Source organism: Mya arenaria, chromosome 14 (assembly GCF_026914265.1).
Source record: "Mya arenaria isolate MELC-2E11 chromosome 14, ASM2691426v1".
Taxonomy (NCBI): Eukaryota; Metazoa; Mollusca; class Bivalvia; order Myida; family Myidae; genus Mya; species Mya arenaria.
Window position 1 is genome coordinate 50,631,777 of NC_069135.1, and position 23,293 is coordinate 50,655,069.

Genomic DNA, 23,293 nt, shown 5'->3' on the forward strand with positions numbered 1-23,293 from the left:
GTAAAAACAATAACAACATATACCATGATTATAGTTGGTTTTGTTTTCAATTAAAGGCACACAATAAAGATGGATTCAAAAAACATTTTGTTTTTATATTAAATGTAAAATTATGTTAAACTCATTAGACAGTATGATCAAAACATTAACAAACATAATGCCACCCGTTTTAGTAAAAAAATAACATATTTTTAATTAACAGCTACGTGGCCATTAAAACGCGCAAAAAAGTATTTACACAAATTATATTTATTGTTTGTTTTATTAATTATTATCAAATGAATTTAACATAATACTGCATTTATAAAATAATAATATTGCACCAACGTGTTCAGAGTTTGTTTACAATCCGTATATCCTCCCCGTAAACGTTACAGGGTCCGTATTTCCATAGCTTACACGTTGCATGCACGGGGTCCGTATATCCATAGCTTACACGTTGCATGCATGGGGTCCGTATTTCCATAGCTTACACGTTGCATGCATGGGGTCCGTATTTCCATATCTTACACGTTGCATGCATGGGGTCCGTATATCCATAGCTTACACGTTGCATGCATGGGGTCCGTACTTCCATAGCTTTACACGTTGCATGCATTGGGTTCGTATTTCCATAGCTTACACGTTGCATGCACGGGGTCCGTATTTCCATAGCTTACAAGTAGCATGTACGGGGTCCGTATTTCCATAGCTTACACGTAGCATGCACGGGGTCCGTATTTCCATAGCTAACACGTTGCATGCATGGGGTCCGTCTCCCCATAGCTTACACGTTGCATGCACGGGGTCCGTCTCCCCATAGCTGACACGTTGCATGCACGGGGTCCGTCTTCCCATAGCTTACACGTTGATGCACGGGGTCCGTATTTCCATAGCTTACACGTTGATGCACGGGGTCCGTATTTCCATAGCTTACACGTTGATGGACGGGGTCCGTCTTCCCATAGCTTACACGTTGCATGCACGGGGTCACTTTATCCATCCCGTACATGCTACGTGTATGGGGTCCGTATATCCATCGTGTGCACGTTGTATGTATGGAGTCTGTTCTTCTGTCCCGAGCATGCCAGGATACGGCTTCCGTACATCCATATGTATGTTTATATATTATTTTTTGGCCAAAAAATTAACGGTTAAAATATGTTCTTCTGCAGAAGTGTTAAATTATTTAAGAAATTAATAACTCCAAATTTTAAAAGTTCGGGGTGTGGATGTACAGAAGTCCGAACACGTGGTGCTCCGTATACGTATTCGTGTACGGGTACCGTACACGTTTAGTGTACGGGTCCAGCCACGCCCGTATATTCAAGATGTACGGGACCGTTCATTCCCATTTATTCAACTACTTTCCGCAGTTAAAAACAAACTTTAATTTGAAAATTGTAAATTAAAAAAAAGGTTTAATTTCAAAGTAAACTGACTTAATTTGCGAACATTTAGAGTAAACATTAAATTGTGTATAAACAGTTTTAACTTTGTCATACATGCATGAGAAAATGGTTGAGGGGTCTTCATCAATGGAATAGAGGATAACTGTTTGTTTCAGTGTAAGATCGTAATATATTTCACCGATTGAGCTCAAAAACTATATATTATTCACGCATGACGAAGCCTCGAGTGAAATATCTACTCTGGGTGATCACAGAGTATATTGCTATCTTACTTGAAACAAACAATTTTTATTTTATTAAATGCCTAACATTGAAGTTAGAAGTCATTTAATTACTCTTTTTTAGAAAAAAATACGCCAATGTGTATGCTCACGTAACGTCATTTCGGAAATGACGTCGTTGCCCTAAGCCCTGTGCGCGCTGACGTTTGATTTGGAACTGAAAGCGGGCAAAAATTTCAAAACAGTGAAAAATATCCATTTGATATTTCGACTGTTTCAAACAGTGAATTATACATTGTTTTCACTGATTAATCTCTTAAAACCACCGGAAAGCATATAATTAATACATATACAGTAAGCATTAGGATATTATGGACCATGGTCAAACAAAAGTGTAGAGGGAAAAAAAATCATCATTTTCTGAAAGTGCACCATGAGCTTTCGGTCTTGTGACGTCACAACATTGACGTCACGTGCAAGTTAGTGTTGACCAGGCTCATCTGGTAGGAAGCGGTTTGTTAGTTCACGAACGAGCGAATCGTTCACGTGCACGGGTTGTCTGCTGAAGTAATGTAAAATGCGTCATGTATCCGTGCTTCGTCTTCGCAAATGCGCGGTCTAAAAAAAATAGAAAAGAAACATATATCACATACTTAACGGTGAAACAGTCATCGAAGAAAATAAAATGTCAACCCTCCTCCGCCCACCCCAATTTAAAATTAAAATTTGGATGAAAATCTAACAGCTAATATATATATACTCACGTTATCATGAGTAAAACAATTATTTGCTAATCAAAATTGTTCCAGACACCAAATAAGATTTGTTATTGGTAGCAAATTTCACATTGTAAGATATATAGATTGAGTCTGGCTCGTTCGTTCGTCTTTGCTATATAGGTAGTATCTGTAACGTAGAGGCACGTCAGGTCGGAAGGACATGCGAACGTTTACTGTATGACGCTGGATCGCCGCACTGACCTCGCTATACATAGTCCTCTCTCTAAATCGGATCCGATTGTTAGAGTACTGAAAATATATTAAATTCAAATTAAATAACATTGGCCTAGAATAGCATTGATTCATTTGTTGTCAATTTATAGCTGTATACGTTTTAACATCTTCGTGTACCTGCAACAACACCAAAGACAAATAAACTGCTTTCAGTGTAAATTGTTATAAGCAACGGGAGGGCGGGTGGGAACATACACCAGTTGAATGCTACCAATAAACCTTGAGTGACGAATACGCCCCGCACAATCCTTATATACTGAACCTAAAACTCGTGCACGGAAAATACACGAGAATAATATTTCCGCTAACAAGAACCGGTTTCTAGCGCAAACAACTAAAATAAGAAACAATCTAGAACCGCGAATAATTTCATTTGGATTTCACGGACACTTTTTGAGTTTCATTCAAGATGTCTTCATACAATATTTCAGATATACACTCCGTTAGTCTTCGATATTTGTTTTTAATGTCGGGAATTAAGCACTTACCGTTTTGGAGTAACGTAGATTGAGTTGTACGTTCTTTCGTACTGGGGTATGCCTAGGGGCACCCCTGCCTACATACAACCAGTTAACACGACCCTGATTGGCATTTAACCATTCAATTGACCAATTAAAGGATACTTCGTCAATAAAATAGCACATGTGGCGGATCCATGGTCTAGTGTAACACACTTGACTGTCAATCTAGGGGTCACAGGTTCGACTCCCCACCGGAACACTAAAATACTAATCATATCTCTGGAAGGACGTTAAATGAGAGTCCCGTGTGACAGTGCTATTAACTGGTGCACGTTAAAGAACCAGGGTAGCTCTTACCAGGGTAACATTATGTATGTGCACTATGCTCCAACCACCTAAAATGACTAACAATCTTGTCGGAGCCCTCGCCGAATGTGTCTTGCGCAAGTGCGCGTATAAATAAATCTATAAACGAGATATATAAGCAAACAAACACACCAAAAAATAGCATCGAGTCAACAAGAACATAATTATCATCTATGATAATAAAGGGATAAAATATTTTCGGCGTTATCTTTACGTCATATGATAAACTGTTTCCGGTTTGTCGTGTATATGATAATTCAACTGGGCAGGTCACGTGAGGCATACTAATAGAAGCAAAAAATAACAATAACAATCTTAGTGTTTGGCGCGAATATCCATACCAGGTAAGTCGTTTACATTTGTATACATGTAATACTTATATAGTTTAGTTCAAATCGACACCAGTGTAAAAGGCATTAAATCACGCTCGACATATGGTTTAAACATATTTTATTATCGAAAGAAACATACAAAGTATGTAAGGTCGTATTTACAATATCAAAATATAGGATTTCTAAATTGCTCGACATGTTATTTGTATAATGAAAGTTGTCAAACATTGTCACAATTTCCATTCTTTGATCTTATAGAACTCATTAAAGTCTGGGAATATTTTGAGTTATGAGAAACGTCGGACATTTGTTAAAGTTAAACGCAGGGAGGTTCAAGGATTTGATGTTGGAGGTGGCGTAACTTAGGGGCGTAACCATTTGACTTGCGCGCCTTTCTCAGAAACAAAATTCAAAATTAATTTTCTTAAAATGTTGAACAGGGGGGGGGGGGGGAGGAATTTCCCAAGACAATTTTAACAATTTATATTCTAAAATGGTGCATTTTGGGCGTATTTCTTTACTCTTTTGCTCGTATATTGAAATAAAAAGTAAACTTTGGCGATGAAAGCGGAATAGGGGGATGTTTAAAGGGCCAAACTCGCTCTTCTTGGTATACGTAAAAGGTTTATACCATTCTAAGGAAATATTTTATAAACCATACAGTCGAAACCCGTTGGCTCGATTTCGCTTGGCTTGATTTCATCGTGAGCTCGAACTGGACGTTGAGGACCGATCTTGTTTTACTCTTTGTAAGGATGCGCGCTTGGCTTTAGTGGGGTTCAAACCCACGCCGATAAAGGCAAGAAAAAGGGAGAATACAGCCGCTAAGTCCTCACGGCCACCGGGACGTTAACAATTGATGAGGATATGTCGACATCTTAACGATACATTGATAACATCACGTGATAATGTCAATCAACCAACACCACAGCCGTAATTGATATTTAATCGCGCCACTAACGCAAATGACAATTGTGGTCTTCAAAGACGATATTTGAGTAATATCAACATTTGCTGAAGGGTTCTAGCTTTTGACATTTTTGTTTTAACACTCGTTATGATTTGCCACACTTTATTTCGTAATGAAAACAAGTGCCTTTAAAACAGGTGTTTGGCCTTTAGGTCTTATTATATTATATTCATACTGAATTGTGAGATGTCTTTATAACAGGTATTGAAAAACATCTTTGCTTATAAATGATTTATATTTAATGACTTTCAGACATATCGATTCTAATAAGCCTGTCTTCTTCCAAGACGTGACTCAAACACTAATATGTTTTTCTTCCAAACAATGTGTTAAAAGTCATGGGAAATTTAGCGTCACATTCTATACAGGGCTGTCGATGCATTTAGTTTTGAGAAAAGATGTAAAGATATGTTTTGAATATATAATGACATTAAACGAATATCGGAAAGATGTGGCTTGTTGATGTGAGTTACGTGTATTGATTTGTTTCATAAACAACGATTTATTACTTTGTACGGCGAAGCCTCGAGTGATCCCAGGGTATATTGCTATCTTTCTATCAACGATTTTTTTTAAATTTATTAAATGCATAAACATAGAGATGTCATTTAATTAAACATTTCTTTTAGAAAAACACGCCAATTTGTATGCACACGGAACGTCATTTCGGAAATGTCGTCGTTGCCCTAGCCCTGTGCGCGTTGACGTTCAATTTGAAACTGAAGGCGGGCTAAAATTTCAATACAGTGAAAAATATACATTTGATATTTGATATTTCGACTGTTTCAAACTGACAAGTATACATGTACTGCGAAGTCGGAACTGACCGCATGTATGTACTGCCAACACGTAACTGACCGCATACAAGTACTGCCAACACGGAACTGACCGCATACAAGTACTGCCAACACGTAACTGACCGCATGCATATACTGCCGACACGGAACTGACCGCATGCATATACTGCCAACACGGAACTGACCGCATGCATATACTGCCAACAAGGAACTGACCGCATGCATATATACTTCCAATACGGGACTGACCGCATGCATATACTACCAACACGGGACTGACCGCATGCATATACTGCCAACACGGAACTGACCGCATGCATATACTTCCAACACGGAACTGACCGCATGCATATACTGCCAACACGGAACTGACCGCATGCATATACTGCCAACACGGAACTGACCGCATGCATATACTGCCAACACGGAACTGTCACATGCATCTATTGCCAAGCAAAACGATAAGCTTGCACTCACAATTCCTGCCCCTTTTTGCATTCACATTAAAGGCATTTGATGGCGGGCTTTTCCATCAATTAAAGAATTCTTTTATTTTAAGAGTTTCACACATAATTTAATGGTGAAATGTACGTGCTGTCCAAAATACTATTCATAAGTTTAAAATGTCAGTTTTAACAATCTAATCTTCGCACAAACGAAATTGCATGTACCAGCCAAATGCATACAACTCTGATATGATGTCCACAGATTATCATTCGGTTGTTTGCATATTTAAATGATTTGGTTTGATATCAATTAACTTATCAATACACATGTCGAGCTACCGTTTGTCCAAACAATAGATTGAACCAGTTAAATACAATTGGCTACAAATTTATATCACATGTTCTTTCTCAATATCTACATCATTGACCGTTTAAAACCTTAGAGCAGTAAATTGTAAGCTTCAATGTAACACCATCTATAGCCTAAGGGCAGTCAATTGTAAGCTTCAAGGTAACACCATCTATGGAGTTAGGGCAGCAAACCGTAAGCTTCCTGGTAACACCATCAAAAGCCTTAGAGCAGTAAATTGTAAGCTTCCAGGTAACACCATCTATAGCCTTAGGGCAGCAAACAGTAAGCTTCAAGGTAACACCATATATAGCCTTAGAGCAGCAAACAGTAAGCTTCAAGGTAACACCATATATAGCCTTAGGGCAGCAAACTGTAAGCTTCAAGGTAACACCATCAAAAGCCTTAGGGCAGTAAATTGTAAGCTTCCAGGTAACACCATCTATAGCCTAAGAGCAGCAAACAGTAAGCTTCAAGGTAACACCATCAAAAGCCTTAGGGCAGTAAATTGTAAGCTTCCAGGTAACACCATCTATAGCCTTAGAGCAGTAAACTGTAAGCTTTAAGGTAACACCATATATAGCCTTAGGGCAGCAAACTGTAAGCTTCAAGGTAACACCATCAAAAGCCTTAGGGCAGTAAATTGTAAGCTTCCAGGTAACACCATCTATAGCCTAAGAGCAGCAAACAGTAAGCTTCCTGGTAACACCATCAAAAGCCATAGAGCAGTAAATTGTAAGCTTTAAGGTAACACCATCTACAGTCTTAGGGCAGTAAATTGTAAGCTTCAAGGTAACATCATCTATAGCCTTAGGGCAGTAAATTGTAAGCTTTAAGGTAACACCATCTATAGCCTTAGAGTAGCAAACTGTAAGCTTTAAGGTAACACCATCTATAGCCTTAGGGCAGCAAACTGTAAGCTTTAAGGTAACACCATCTATAGCCTTAGGGCAGCAAACTGTAAGCTTTAAGTTACACCATCTACAGTCTTAGGGCAGCAAACTGTAAGCTTCGAGGTAACACCATCAAAAGCCATAGAGCAGTAAATTGTAAGCTTTAAGGTAACACCATCAAAAGACTTAGGGCAGTAAATTGTAAGCTTTAAGGTAACACCATCAAAAGCCTTAGAGCAGTAAATTGTAAGCTTTACCATCTATAGCCTAAGGGCAGTAAATTGTAAGCTTTAAGATAACACCATCTATAGCCTTAGGGCAGTAAATTGTAAGCTTTAAGGTAACACCATCAAAAGCCATAGAACAGTAAATTGTAAGCTTTAAGGTAACACCATATAAAGCCTTAGGGCAGTAAATAGTAAGCTTTAAGGTAACACCATCAAAAGCCTTAGGGCAGTAAATTGTAAGCTTTAAGGTAACATCATCAAAAGCCTTAGAGCAGTAAATTGTAAGCTTTAAGGTAACACCATCTATAGCCTAAGGGCAGTAAATTGTAAGCTTTAAGGTAACACCATCTATAACCTTAGGACAGTAAATTATAAGCTTTAAGGTAACACCATCAAAAGCCATAGAGCAGTAAATTGTAAGCTTTAAGGTAACACCATCTAAAGCCTTAGGGCAGTAAATTGTAAGCTTTAAGGTAACAACATCAAAAGCCTTAGGGCAGTAAATTGTAAGCTCTAAGGTAACACCATCTAAAGCCTTAGAGCAGTAAATTGTAGGCTTTAAGGTAACACCATCAAAAGCCTTAGGGCAGTATTTTGTAAGCTTTAAGGTAACAACATATATAGCCTTAGAGCAGCAAACTGTAAGCTTCAAGGTAACACCATATATAGGCTTAGGGCAGCAAACATTAAGCTTTAAGGTAACACCATCTATAGCCTTAGGGCAGTAAATTGTAGGCTTTAAGGTAACACCATCTAAAGCCTTAGAGCAGTAAATTGTAAGCTTAAAGGTAACACCATCTATAGCCTTAGAGCAGCAAACTGTAAGCTTAAGGTAACACCATCTAAAGCCTTAGAGCAGTAAATTGTAGGATTTAAGGTAGCACCATCAAAAGCCTTAGGGCAGTAATTTGTAAGCTTTAAGGTAACAACATATATAGCCTTAGAGCAGCAAACTGTAAGCTTCAAGGTAACACCATATATAGGCTTAGGGCAGCAAACATTAAGCTTTAAGGTAACACCATCTATAGCCTTAGGGCAGTAAATTGTAAGCTTAAAGGTAACACCATATAAAGCCTTAGAGCAGTACATTGTAAGCTTTAAGGTAACACCATCTATAGCCTTAGGGCAGTAAATTGTAAGCTTTAAGGTAACACCATCTAAAGCCTTAGAGCAGTAAATTGTAAGCTTAAAGGTAACACCATCTATAGCCTTAGAGCAGTAAATTGTAAGCTTAAAGGTAACACCATCAAAACCCTTAGGGCAGTAAATTGTAAGCTTTAAGGTAACACCATCAAAAGCCTAAGGGCAGTAATTTGTAAGCTTCAAGGAAACAAAATCTATAGCCTAAGAGCAGCAAATTGTAAGCTTCAAGGTAACACCATCTATAGCCTTAGGGCAGCAAACTGTAAGCTTTAAGGTAACACCATATATAGGCTTAGGGCAGCAAACTTAAAGCTTTAAGGTAACACCGTATATATCCTTAGGGAAGTAAATTGTAAGCTTTAAGGTAACACCATCTCTAGGCTTAGGGCACCAAACTGTAAGCTTTAAGGCAACACCATCTAAAGCCTTAGAGCAGTAAATTGTAAGCTTAGAGCATCAAACTGTAAGCTTTAAGGTAACACCATCTATAGGCTTAGGTGAGCAAACTGTAAACTTTAAGGTAACACCATCTATAGCCTTAGGGCAATAAATTGTAAGCTTCAAGGTAACACCATCAAAAGCCTTAGGGCAGCAAACTGTAAGCTTTAAGGTAACACCATCTAAAGATTTAGAGCGGTACATTGTAAGCTTTAAGGTAACACCATTTAAAGCCTTAGGGCAGTAATTTGTAAGCTTAAAGGTAACAACATCTATAGCCTTATAGCAGCAAACTGTAAGCTTTAATGTAACATCATCTATAGCCTTAGGGCAGTAAATTGTAGGCTTTGGGGTAACACCATCTATAGCTTTAGAGCAGAAAATTTTAGGCTTCGAGGTAACATCATCTATAGCCTTAGAGCAGTAAATTGTAAGCTTTAAGGTTACACCATCTATAGCCTTAGAGCAGTAAATTGTAAGCTTTAAGGTAACACCATCTATAGGCTAAGGGCTGCAAACAGTAAGCTTTAAGGTAACATCATCTATAGGCTTAGGGCAATAAATTGTAAGCTTTAAGGTTACACCATCTATAGCCTTAGGGCTGTAAATTGTAAGCTTCAAGGTAACATCATCTATAGCCTTAGGGCAGTAAATTGTAAGCTTTAAGGTAACACCATCTAAAGCCTTAGAGCAACAAACTGTAAGCTTTAAGGCAACATCATCTATAGCCTTAGAGCAGTAAATTGTAAGCTTCAAGATAACATCATCTATAGCCTTAGGGCAGTAAATTGTAAGATTTTAGGTAACACCATCGATAGCCTTAGAGCAGTACATTGTAAGCTTCAAGGTAACATCATCTATAGCCTTAGAGCAGCAAACTGTAAGCTTAAAGGTGACACCATCTAAAGCCTTAGAGCAGCAAATTGTAAGCTTTAAGGTAACACCATGAAAAGCCTTAGGGCAGTAAATTGTACGCTTTAAGGTAACACCATCAAAAGCCTTAGGGCAATTAATTGTAAGCTTCAGGGTAACACCATATAAAGCCTTAGAGCAGTACATTGTTAGCTTTAAGGTAACACCATCTATAGCTTTAGGGCAGTAAATTGTAAGCTTTAAGGTAACACCATCTGAAGCCTTAAAGCAGTAAATTATAAGCTTTAAGGTAACACCATCTAAAGCCATAGAGCAGTAAACTGTAGGCTTTAAGATAACACCATCTAAAGCCTTAGGGCAGTTAATTGTAAGCTTTAAGGTAACACCATCTAAAGCCGTAGGGCAGTACATTATAAGCTTTAAGGTAACACCATTTAAAGCCTTAGAGCAGTAAATTGTAAGCTTTAAGGTAACACAATCAAAAGCCTTAGGGCAGTAAATTGTAAGCTTTAACGTAACACCATCTAAAGCCTTAGAGCAGTAAATTGTAAGCTTTAAGGTAACACCATCTAAAGCCATAGAGCAGTAAATTGTAAGCTTAAAGATAACACCATCTATAGCCTTAGAACAGCAAACTGTAAGCTTTAATGTAACATCATCTATAGCCTTAGGGCAGTAAATTGTAGGCTTCGAGGTAACACCATCTATAGCTATACAGCAGAAAATTGTAGGCTTCGAGGTAACACCATCTATAGCTTTACAGCAAACAATTTTAGGCTTCGAGGTAACACCATCTATAGCCTTAGAGCAGCAAACTGTAAGCTTTAAGGTAACACCATCTATAGCCTTAGGGCAGTAAATTGTAGGCTTCGAGGTAACACCATCTATAGCCTTAGAGCAGCAAACTGTAAGCTTTAAGGTAACATCATCTATAGCCTTAGGGCAGTAAATTGTAAGCTTTAAGGTAACACCATCTATAGCCTTAGGGCAGTAAATTGTAAGCTTTAAGGTAACACCATCTATAGCCTTAGAGCAGTAAATTGTAAGCTTAAAGGTAACACCATCTATAGCCTTAGAGCAGCAATCTGTAAGCTTTAATGTAACATCATCTATAGCCTTAGGGCAGTAAATTGTAAGCTTTAAGGTAACACCATCTATAGCCTAGGGGCAGTCGATTGTAAGCTTTAAGGTAACACCATCTAAAGCCTTAGAGCAGTAAATTGTAAGCTTTAAGGTAACACCATCCAAAGCCATAGAGCTGTAAATTGTAAGCTTAAAGATAACACCATCTATAGCCTTAGAGCAGCAAACTGTAATCTTTAATGTAACATCATCTATAGCCTTAGGGCAGTATATTGTAAGCTTCAAGAACATCATCTATAGCCTTAGAGCAGTAAATTGTAAGATTCAAGGTAACACCATGTATAGCCTTAGGGCAGTAAATTGTACGCTTTAAGGTAACACCATCAAAAGCCTTAGGGCAGTAAATTGTACGCTTTAAGGTAACACCATCAAAAGCCTTAGGGCAATTAATTGTAAGCTTCAAGGTAACACCATATAAAGCCTTAGAGCAGTACATTGTTAGCTTTAAGGTAACACCATCTATAGCTTTAGGGCAGTAAATTGTAAGCTTTAAGGTAACACCATCTGAAGCCTTAGAGCAGTAAATTATAAGCTTTAAGGTAACACCATCTAAAGCCATAGAGCAGTAAACTGTAGGCTTTAAGGTAACACCATCTATAGCCTTAGGGCAGTTAATTGTAAGCTTTAAGGTAACACCATCTAAAGCCTTAGGGCAGTAAATTGTAAGCTTTAAGGTAACACCATCTAAAGCCTTAGAGCAGTAAATTGTAAGCTTTAAGGTAACACAATCAAAAGCCTTAGGGCAGTAAATTGTAAGCTTTAACGTAACACCATCTAAAGCCTTAGAGCAGTAAATTGTAAGGTTTAAGGTAACACCATCTAAAGCCATAGAGCAGTAAATTGTAAGCTTAAAGATAACACCATCTATAGCCTTAGAACAGCAAACTGTAAGCTTTAATGTAACATCATCTATAGCCTTAGGGCAGTAAATTGTAGGCTTCGAGGTAACACCATCTATAGCTTTACAGCAAAAAATTGTAGGCTTCGAGGTAACACCATCTATAGCCTTAGAGCAGCAAACTGTAAGCTTTAAGGTAACACCATCTATAGCCTTAGGGCAGTAAATTGTAGGCATCGAGGTTACACCATCTATAGCATTAGAGCAGCAAACTGTAAGCTTTAAGGTAACACCATCTATAGCCTTAGGGCAGTAAATTGTAGGCATCGAGGTTACACCATCTATAGCATTAGAGCAGCAAACTGTAAGCTTTAAGGTAACACCATCTATAGCCTTCGGGCAGTTAATTATAAGCTTCAAGGTAACACCATCTATAGCCTTAGAGCAGTAAATTGTAAGATTCAAGGTAACACCATCTATAGTTTTAGGGCAGTAAATTGTAAGCTTTAACGTAACACCATCAAAAGCCTTGGGGCAGTAAATTGTAAGCTCCAAGGTAACACCATCTATAGCCTTAGAGCAGCAAACTGTAAGCTTTAAGGTAACACCATCTAAAGCCATAGAGCAGTAAATTGTAAGCTTTAAGGTAACACCATCTATAGCCTTTGAGCAGTAAATTGTAAGCTTTAAGGTAACACCATCTATGACCTTAGGGCAGTAAATTGTAAGCTTTAAGGTAACACCATCTATAGCCTTAGAGCAGTAAATTGTAAGCTTTAAGGTAACACCATCTAAAGCCATAGAGCAGTAAATTGTAAGCTTTAAGGTAACACCATCTATAGCCTTAGGGCAGTAAATTGTAAGCTTTAAGGTAACACCATCTATAGCCTTAGAGCAGTAAATTGTAAGCTTTAAGGTAACACCATCAAAAGCCTTAGGGCAGTAAATTGTAAGCTTTAAGGTTACACCATCTAAAGCCTTAGAGCAGTAAATTGTAAGCTTTAAGGTAACACCATCAAAAGCCTTAGGGCAGTAAATTGTAAGTTTTAAGGTAACACCATCTAAAGCCTTAGAGCAGTAAATTGTAAGCTTTAAGGTAACACCATCTAAAGCCATAGAGCAGTCAATTGTAAGTTTAAAGATAACACCATCTATAGCTTTAGAGCAGCAAACTGTAAGCTTTAATGTAACATCATCTATAGCCTTAGGGCAGTAAATTGTAGGCTTCGAGGTAACACCATCTATAGCTTTACAGCAGAAAATTTTAGGCTTCGAGGTAACACCATCTATAGCCTTAGAGCAGCAAACTGTAAGCTTTAAGGTAACACCATCTATAGCCTTAGGGCAGTAAATTGTAGGCTTCGAGGTAACACCATCTATAGCCTTAGAGCAGCAAACTGTAAGCTTTAAGGTAACATCATCTATAGCCTTAGGGCAGTAAATTGTAAGCTTTAAGGTAACACCATCTATAGCCTTAGGGCAGTAAATTGTAAGCTTTAAGGTAATACCATGTATAGCCTTAGAGCAGCAAACTGTAAGCTTTAAGGTAACACCATCTAAAGCCTTAGAGCAGTAAATTGTAAGCTTTAAGGTTACACCATCTATAGCCTTAGAGCAGTAAATTGTAAGCTTAAGGTAACACAATCAAAAGCCTTAGGGCTGTAAATTGTAAGCTTTAAGGTAACACCATCTAAAGCCTTAGAGCAGTACATTGTCAGCTTTAAGGTAACACCATCAAAGCCCTTAGTGCAGTTAATTGTAAGCTTTAAGGTAACACCATCTAAAGCCTTAGAGCAGTAAATTGTACACTTCAATGTAACACCATCTAAAGCCTTAGAGCAGTAAATTGTAAACTTTAAGGTTAAACTGTCTTTAATACTGTGAGTTATCTTATATGACTTTATCGCTTGCATTGATACCAAATCAGCTGTTTCTGGGACAAAAAAATAGATAAAAAAATGTCTTAATTGTCAAACTTTTGTCTCGAGATTTTAACGTTTCATTTCATTTGTTTCACTCACATAATTATTCCATTGGCACTCATACGATATTCTATCGTTCCTTTGTTGATAAGCTGACCCCTACTCCAACCCGTGATTTCGTCGAACTAATTAATATCTTGCTTTCTATCCTTTCACTTGGCAGGGAGTATTTCATGGTAACTTAACGTAAGCAGAGGTGTGCAAACGTCTTGGTAACCCAGTTTGATAAGCACTTGCCCTGTCAGGAGGTCCCGGGTTCGAGACCCGCTTCTACGCAATGAAAGCCCTACCAAGCAGTACAGATATCTGCCAACTTGAGCAAGTATAGCTGGATTTCAGCTTTATGTTCTAATTACTTAAATGTATTTTCTTCTCTTTTCTTTGTATATTTTTATACCATTTCAATTTTTCAAGTTGAATGCGGTTCAAAGTACGAAAAACATTCAAAATGAAAAATAATTTACAATCTTTAACCGAACTCTTATTTAACGAGCGATGGAATACATGTATGGCAGATGAAACTACAAGTAAATGTGTCTCTATCACACCTAGATAAAGTGTAAACTTCAGACTGTCAGTTTGAATTAATCTCGCTGAGTGTCGAACACCGATAACCAACGATACAGTTTCTCACTATAAAGCAAAACTCTGAAGTAAAATGATATCTTACTCTTTCAAATCATCAACGAAGTAAACAACAGGAACAATTAAAACTCTTAAATTTGAAAACCTTTCGTAAAACAATATGGATGGTCAAGAGGGAAACCACACACTTACTTAACAAATCATATGAATGTAATAACGGTGAAGATATCGTCAGAGGACTTCCGGCATGCAATCTGACTTCCGGTATGGTGTTTTGGTAGAACCCGTTACATATAATATATAAAAAAATTCTATGGTCATGTGATTTTAATGGTGGCAGTGATTACTGTACTGCAAGGGAAGGAAAAATTTGTGAACTTTGCATCCAAGGTTGGTTTCGATGGAAAATGAAAGCAGTGTTCCAAATTTGTTAAACTATAAAAACAATAATTTTACGTAGTTTCATTTTGATTTAAATTTTATTTTATTACTCGCTAAAATATAAGAAATAAATGGAAGATAAACTGACGTATTTTCGTCAATGTACAGTTTAGCTCTATTATATAACAGTTTGATTGCTACGCCATTTATTATAAAAGAACAATGATTAAATACTGGCTATCGGAACGGTGATTTTTTTTATTAAAAAAAAGAATGATATGAAAGTGAAACTAAAGTAAAAGCAAGCAAAATGTCCGTACACATTTGCCGATGTAAATTGAAATTTAACAAGGATATTTTAAAGAATAATAAGTATGTGCAGGAATAGTATAGTTTAAAGCTGCACTCTCTCAGATTGAACTTTTTGACAACTTTTTTTTTTATTTTTTGTCTTTGAATGAGCCATTTTTTTGCGAAAATCAAATTATATAAGACTGCTGACAAAACAATCGGATCGCAGATTTTTATATTTAAATTCAAAAATTGATGTTTTATGCATTTTTCTTAAACCGTTAGTAACGGTTTTAGCCATAAAACATTAATTTTCGAACGGGAATATGAAAATCTGCGATCTGATCTTTTGTCGGCAATCTTTTATTATTGGTTTGCAGATATTTACGCAAAAATTGCTCTTTCCAAGACAAGAAGATAAAAAAAGTTGTAAAAACGGTATATCTGTGAGAGTGCATCTTTAACTCAACATCCATTCAATGATTGTATATTATAATGATTAAAAGTCTGCTATGGTAAATGTTTCCTATGAAAAGGTGAAAAAGTAAACCCGACCTACCTATCCCATTTGTTTTTGCATGAAATAGGAAACACAGGTATTATTTGTTTGGCCTTATTGACAGTTTAATTTTTAAATCAGAACAAAACACAATCAGGTGTAATAAAGTTGTAGAATATTTATGTACATGAACAAATGTATTTCAATCATTATGAAACCTTAACATATCAAATACAAATCTAACTTTTAAAAGCTTATCAATATCATTCAGTCACCTGACCTTTTACGTAGGCGAGAGATACGCTGTTTATCTAACTTTCGTGTTGGAAGTAAAGGCCAGGGGGAGGACGTTTAGACGTGTTAACCCTATATGTTACAGGACTATGGCATCAAATTTTGAATCCTCCATTCAGAGGGGCTGTGATTTCATCCATGATTTCGTCTGTTTCCCATGCGAAGAAGATGGATTGAACACGGAAGCTCAATATTTCTGTAATCAGTGTACGAAATATTACTGCGTAAACTGTGTCCCAGTTCACAACAAGCTATTCAAGAGACACTCGGTGCTCGACCGGACGGACATGACGAAATGGGCAGCAGCGCTAGGGATGGTGGACGTCCTTGAGAGATGCGAGAGGCACCCCGGGGAGGCGCTCAAGCTGGTATGTGGTGACCATGACCAGCTGTGTTGTCACGTGTGCGTTGCCGTGGATCATAGGTATGTTTCAAAGACCATTTTAAAGTAAAATAACACAAGCACAGTATTAAGACCGATCAATAAGTATTCTGATGCATGCTTAACGTTGTTTCTGGTTAATACAACCATAAACAATTGTACTTAACATATGTGTACTATAAAACTATGCTCTAATTTTATAGGTCAATATTGTCAACTAAGACTTGCTTTATAGCACATTTCTTGAACTCGTTGAATAAACTGTCTGTCTGTCTGTCTGTCTGTCTGTGTGACAGTCTATCTGTCTGTCCGTCCATCGGTCCGTCCGTCCGCCTGTCTGTCTGTCTGAGTGTCTGTCTGAGTGTATGTCGGAAAATAGCTCATTGAGCTAATATTTCTTGTTAACACATACCCGACTTTAAAGATTCTTGTTTCTTATGTCTGATTGTGTGTCCATCTGTTTGTCTGTGTGTATGCAGAATATTACAGTTTTTTCTGTTTATGTGTATTTCTGTTTGTGTGTGTATCTGCCTCTGTGTGTGTGTGTTTGTGTCTGTCTATCTGTCTGTGTTTGTCTGTGTGTATACAGAATATTCCAGTCAGTGGTTTTGCGATAATCCAGTCAAATTGTATTAGTTAATTGCAAACAACAGCTAAATCATCGAAATTTAATGGCCATTACGTCCAGCATTAATTGCATGGGAGTTCTTATTTTGGTCAGTTTTTGGAAAAGTCTATGTTTCTTAGGTTTAACGCTTCATCTCAATTTGTTTATTTTGATACTTGTCAAAACTAAAACAAATATTTCAACAATAGTTTTCTACTGAATATAGACATGATTTTCTGAATTATAACTAAGCTAAGAATTAAATCTTTGATAGTGTTTATAATCTCATAATCTGGGCAAAAGTATTTAACTCTCTAAACCACACCCTTGAGTTATGTTTAAAGATTGAAAACATCAAGTACAAGTGTAACTAATTAATGATAATATTTCTTGAACTCGCAACATCTAAATGTATTAATACAAGTAGCGCCTTTAGCTTTGATTGTGTCGATTAATTTAACAACTTGATTACGGTATTGTTGTTTAATGGGCTATTAGGATTTGGCCTTCGTAAGGATGTATTTTAACCAAAATCACGACCCAGTCATAATTCTTTACGAGCCAAATGCACCAGTCAATTGTAACCACGTCCCCCCACCCCAGGTCCGGGGGTATACCGGGGAAAAGCCCTTACCTAGAGTCCCTGGGGTGCGGGGGCATTTGGCGGGGTTTTTACCAGCAGTACACCCCCACAGGGCAGGGATTTTACCCGTAGTTGGCTGGACCGAAAGTCAAAGTCCCCGCTATTCCGCGGACCTTGGGGGGTGGGGGGTTTGGCGTGGTTAGCGCACTCGCTTCTCACATAGGCGACCCGGGCTGGATTCCCGGCTTGGTCGCATGTGAATTTGGTTTGTGGTCACGAAGCCGTACAAGTGGGTTTTATCCGGGTTCTCCGGTTCCCATCACAACACAAGACACCACTCTCGCGTGAAATTGTGTTAACGAGAGTAATTAATATAATGTTGAAATATTTTTTTACACAATCGTTTTAAAATAAATATGTTTAAACTAATATTTTGACTCCTGTACACGATGAAAAATGATTCGGGGAGACGTTTTTCTTTGAATGTCAAAAATCTGCGTAAATAATGTTGTTGTTTTTCTTCATACCTTCGTCATTATAAATAAATAAATGAAGGGTCTTGCATTGAGACAAAAACGTAGTCCCTTCGTCCACAACTGCATATAGTTGATTATCGCGAGATTAGCATCAGTAGTATTAGTTATTTGATAGTTTGTAGTTGTAGTAGTAGCTGGTGCCGTGGCAACAACAACAACCGTATCTGCAGCAGCGACAGTTGTTTCAGGGGCTGCAACATCATCACATTATCGGTGGAGGTACTGGTGGTGGTGGTGGTGGTGGTGGCTGTGGTGGTGATGGAGGTGACAGTGGCAATAGCAGTAGCAGTAGCATTAGTGGTAGTATTAACAGCAAAAGCCGCAGCATTACCAGCTGTATTACAAAGACTTGTGAGGGGTGGGTGGGGGTAAACAAATATGTTCTTACATCGGTCACGGTATGAAGGCAATGCAAGATGCACACAAAACAAAGCATTTTTTTTATTGAAACTGTAAAACAAATAAAAAAAAATACGAAAGTGCAATAACAATGCAACATAATGTGTTCACGATGATGTAAACACAATTGAAGTAAATTTAACATTTGGAGGTTCAGTTTCACCAATTTGATGTATTTTCATGTTTCGATTGTATTATACATATAGTGTAAACGTATCCAGTCGAACCCCGTTGGCTCGAACTCGTTTGGCTCGAATTCCTCGTTGGCCCGATCTGGATGGTATGCCGACTCGTTTCATCATACTGAAGGAAAGAACTACGTACCGCTTGGTTCGAATTTTCCGAGGCTCGAGGTATTTTCGCCGGTCCCTAGGAATTCGAGGCAATGGGGTTCAACTGAACTTAATAAAAATACAGTGAAAAACAAACCATTTAAAATGAATAATTAAAAGAGTGATTGTTTTATAAAATGCGAAATCAATAAATCTGCCATTGTAAAATCAATATCTATACGCGTAGTAAAGCATTCCCCTTAATACGTAATACAATTCGACCTATGAAACGACCAGATTCATATATAATGCAATAAAGGTAACATTTGCAATCCAAATAAAAAGGTTGTTAGCATACCATTTTCATCAACAGCTGTCATATGTCTTAAACAATTTCATGTTACTCATTAAAAAACATATGCTATATATAAGTTTGTATTAAGTTTAACTTGTCAATAATTATAACACTCGATACTTATTCATGTTTTTCTTGGCAAAATTTAATACATTCTACCAAATCTTGACCCAAACAACAGCAATTCCCAAAACATGATAACATGATAATTTGACCTTAGATTCTCGGTCAATTAGGCGTTATTGTGTAGCTGAAGTTGACTCTCGTGTAGGAATGACTAGTGGAAATATTGGCTGGCATTTCTTGGCAGGTGTGAATTTCTGTCTGTGTGCCTTTCTGTCTGTCTGTCTGCCCGCCTGCCTGTCTGTGTTTATGTTTGTATGTGTGCCCGTCTGTCTATGTGTGGATCTGTCTGTGTATGTGTTTGTCAGTGTTCCCTTCTGTCTCAACGGCGTGTCTCTGTGTGTGTGTCTGACTGTTTGTCCTTCTGTCTGTGTGTCTGTCTGTCTGTCTGTGTTTGAATGTGTGTCTTTCTATATGTGTGTGTGTCTGTCTTCCTGCCTGACTAACTGTGTGTGTGTCTGTCTGTTTGTTCGTCTGTCTGTGAGTGAGTGTCTGTTTGTGTGTCTTTCTGTCTGTGTGTCTGTCTGTTTGTTTGTGTCTGTCAGTATGTCTGTCTGTCTGCCTGTCTGCCTGCCTGCCTGCCTGCCTGCCTGCCAGCCTGTGTTTATGTATGTCTACGTGTCAGTCTTTCCTTGTGTCGGTCTGTCTGTGTGTTTGTCTGTGTGTTTGTCTGTGTGGCTTTCTTTCTGTATATCAGTGTGTCTGTTTGTGTGTGTGTGTGTGCGCGCGTGTGTGCGTGTGCACGCGCGCGCGCGTGTGTGTGTGTCTGTCTGTCTGCCTGCTTAACTTTGTGTGTGTCTATGTATGTGTCCGTCTGTCTCTACGTGTGTGTGTCTTTGTCTGTCTATCCGTCTGTCTTTGTTTTTATCTACCTGTGTGTCCCACTGTGTTTGTCTGTGTGTCTTTTTTTCTGTGTGTCTGTCTGTTTGTCTGTCTGCCTGTCTGTCTGTCTGTCTGTCTGTCTGTTAGCCAGTCTGCCTGTCTGCCTGTCTGTCTGTTTGCTTGTGAGTTTGTCTGTTGTCTCGCTGTCTGTCTCCCTGTCTGTCTGTATGTTTGTGTGTGTCTGTATGTGTGTATGTGTCTGTCTGTGTGTATGTGTCTGTGTGTATGTCTGTCTGGCTATCAGTCTGTCTGTCTATCTGTCTTTTTGTCTGTCTGTTTGTTTGTCTGTCTGTATGTCTGTGTGTGTGTTTCTGCATGTCTTTCTGTTTGCCTGTGTGTTTGTTTGTGTGTCTCTGTTTGTCTCTCGGTCTGTCTTTCTGTCTGTTTCTGTGTCTTTGTGTATGTGTGTCTGTATGTATATCTGTCTCTGTGTGTGTAAGTGTCTGTGTGTATGTGTGTCTCTGTGTTTGTCTCTCGGTCTGTCTTTCTGTTTGTTTCTGTGTCTTTGTGTATGTGTGTCTGTATGTATGTATGTCTCTGTGTGCATGTGTGTCTGTGTGCGTGTGTGTCTGTGTGCGTGTGTGTCTGTGTGCGTGTCTGTCTGTGTGTGTGTCTGTCTGTGTGTGTATGTGTGTGTGTGTTTGCGCGTGTCTGTCTGTGTGTGCGTGTCTGTCTGTGTGTATGTGTCTGTGTGTGTGTCTGTCTGTGTGTGTGTGTATGTGTCTGTCTGTGTGTGTGTCTGACTGTCTGTCGGTGTTGATGTCTGTCTATGTATGTGTGTTGTCTGTCTGTGTGTCTGTCTGTCTGATTATTACAGAAAGTAATACATTAATATTGTTAGACTCTAATTGACATCATTTCAATCTATGATCTGCTTGATATTATCTAAATGTGTTATTTATGCTAAAAAAATGGAACATCGATGTTTTAAAGCAAACATCAACAGGTTCTGGAAGACGACGACGAAGACGACAACGAAATATAAGTATTTAAATTTATGTGATTTTAGAAAGTTATAAACAAGCGTCTTCATAAAACAAACATATGGGTTTCCTTCTTTCACTGCAGACAATGTTCGTCAATACAGCACATTCCAGACGTTGCAAAGGGCATCCGCAAAGATCCCGAGTTTCGCCAACTACCTCAACGGGTAGCTGTTCTTAGGAAGCAGATAGAGGATATGAAAAACGACAGAAAGAAAAATAGTGCCTCACTGAGGAAGACTCGAACAACCATTGTTGATGAAATCAAAGCAATTCGTAAAAAGATCAACGACATTCTTGACAAGATGGAGAAAACAACCGTTCAAGATTTAGACCGTCTGGTTGCTGATCAGGAACTGTCCATTAAGAAAGATATGGAATCATTCACACAGATGCACGATGAATTAAAGAACATCATAGATGACATACAAAGCAAGGACTCATCAGGCGAACCACCCCTATATATTGGGTTCAGAAAATGTGAAGAAAAAATCAAACAAGCAAAAGAAATACTGCAAAACATGTCAAATGTTGTCAAATACGATATAACTTTTCGTAAACATAATGGAATAGAAGATAATTTGTCTTCGATGAAGACATTTGGAGTGTTAAATGAATCGAATGTTTATTGTAAACAACCACTGATATCACTATTCCCCCGAGATCATGTATTCGCTACCAAAGGTTACAAGGAGTACATCGTGAAGATTAGTTCAGACAAAAGTGCATGTAATATTAAAGGGATATGTGAACTGCCCGGTGGAGAGGTTGTTATTACAGACTTTAACAACAATAAAGTGAAACTCCTGGACCAGGAGTACAGGGTTGTCGACCACTGTGATGTTCCCGAGAATCCATTTGACGTGTGCCACATTGGCGGGAATGAGGTTGCCGTTTGTGTAAACAACAACAATGATGATAGACATGAACTTCATTGCATTAACATTACAAAAGGGAAACTGGTGACTACGAGAAAGTTAAGTTTCTCCCATAAATTTTACGGCGCAGCTCATCACGGGAACAACCTTTACATTTCATCATTCACCGCGCTGTACGTCTATACGATGACGGGGAAGCGGGTAAAGACGCTGTACGAGGACAAGTCCGGTGATTACACGGTGGTGGGAATTGCCATCAGTAACGACGGGAAGACTATCTACATCGCAAACTACTCATACAATCAACTTATCACCCTGGACAACCTCGGCAACAAGCTGGCCACATTCACTGATCCTGACTTGAGGGAACCTCGGGGAGTACACGCGACAACTGCTGGACACGTGTTCGTCTGCTGCTGTAAGTCCCACACAGTGCTGCAGGTTGACAAGGACGGAAAGACGAAGCTGGCCACACTGGCAAGGGAACAAGACGGAGTGTACAGACCTAAAGCTTTGTTCTTCAGCAGCCGCTCTTCCTCTCTGGTCGTCGGCGGACGGAAAGACACGCTCCTCGTCATCAATGTACAATAAATAATAGATCCAATTACAAGTGACAAAAATACAATTATTATAGCTGATTGATTTTTACTTTAACCTTTCTCGTAAATATAAGTACGGATAGAAAATGTACATGTATATAATACAAGAATCATATTTGCTTAAACGTTCATATATCTTTATATTTGACGTATTTTATTTGCTTTTAAGCTACATAATTATAATGTTTATCGTGCACATGTTATTCAACTAAATGACTGTTTATTGTATAATGTTATTCCCGTATATTCAATATGTTGTTAGTGTGTATGTATACTCGTATATATATATATGTATTTAGATTTATTCTTTATTTAATGTTAAAATAAAATATATAATACGGCCCGTTTTGCCATGTGCCTTTAAAAAGCTTCAATACTTTTACTACAACTACAAGCGAGCCAGTTATATGTTAACTATTTTCACTGGAAACCTAGATGAACATAGGTGCATTAATTATGCAGAGTTTCTTTTGAGTAAAAACAATAACAACATATACCATGATTATAGTTGGTTTTGTTTTCAATTAAAGGCACACAATAAAGATGGATTCAAAAACATTTTGTTTTTATATTAAATGCAGAATTATGAGCTCATTAGACAGTATGATCAAAACATTAACAAACATAATGCGACACGTTTTAAGAAAAAAATAACATATTTTTAATTAATAGCTACGTGGCCATTAAAACGCGCAAAAACGGCTTTACACAAATTATATTTATTGTTTGTTTTAGTAATTATTATCAAATGAATTAAACAT

General features: G+C 38.0%; 1 protein-coding gene across 1 annotated transcript; it reads left to right on the top strand.

Annotated features, from left to right (window-relative positions):
- Positions 1-16,022: 16,022 nt before the first annotated feature.
- LOC128216214 (uncharacterized) lies at positions 16,023-23,005 on the top strand. The gene is made up of 2 exons (XM_052922784.1): positions 16,023-16,357; positions 21,141-23,005. The coding sequence occupies exons 1-2, from the start codon at positions 16,023-16,025 to the stop codon at positions 22,522-22,524; spliced, it is 1,719 nt and encodes a 572-aa protein (XP_052778744.1). The 3' UTR covers positions 22,525-23,005.
- Positions 23,006-23,293: the final 288 nt, after the last annotated feature.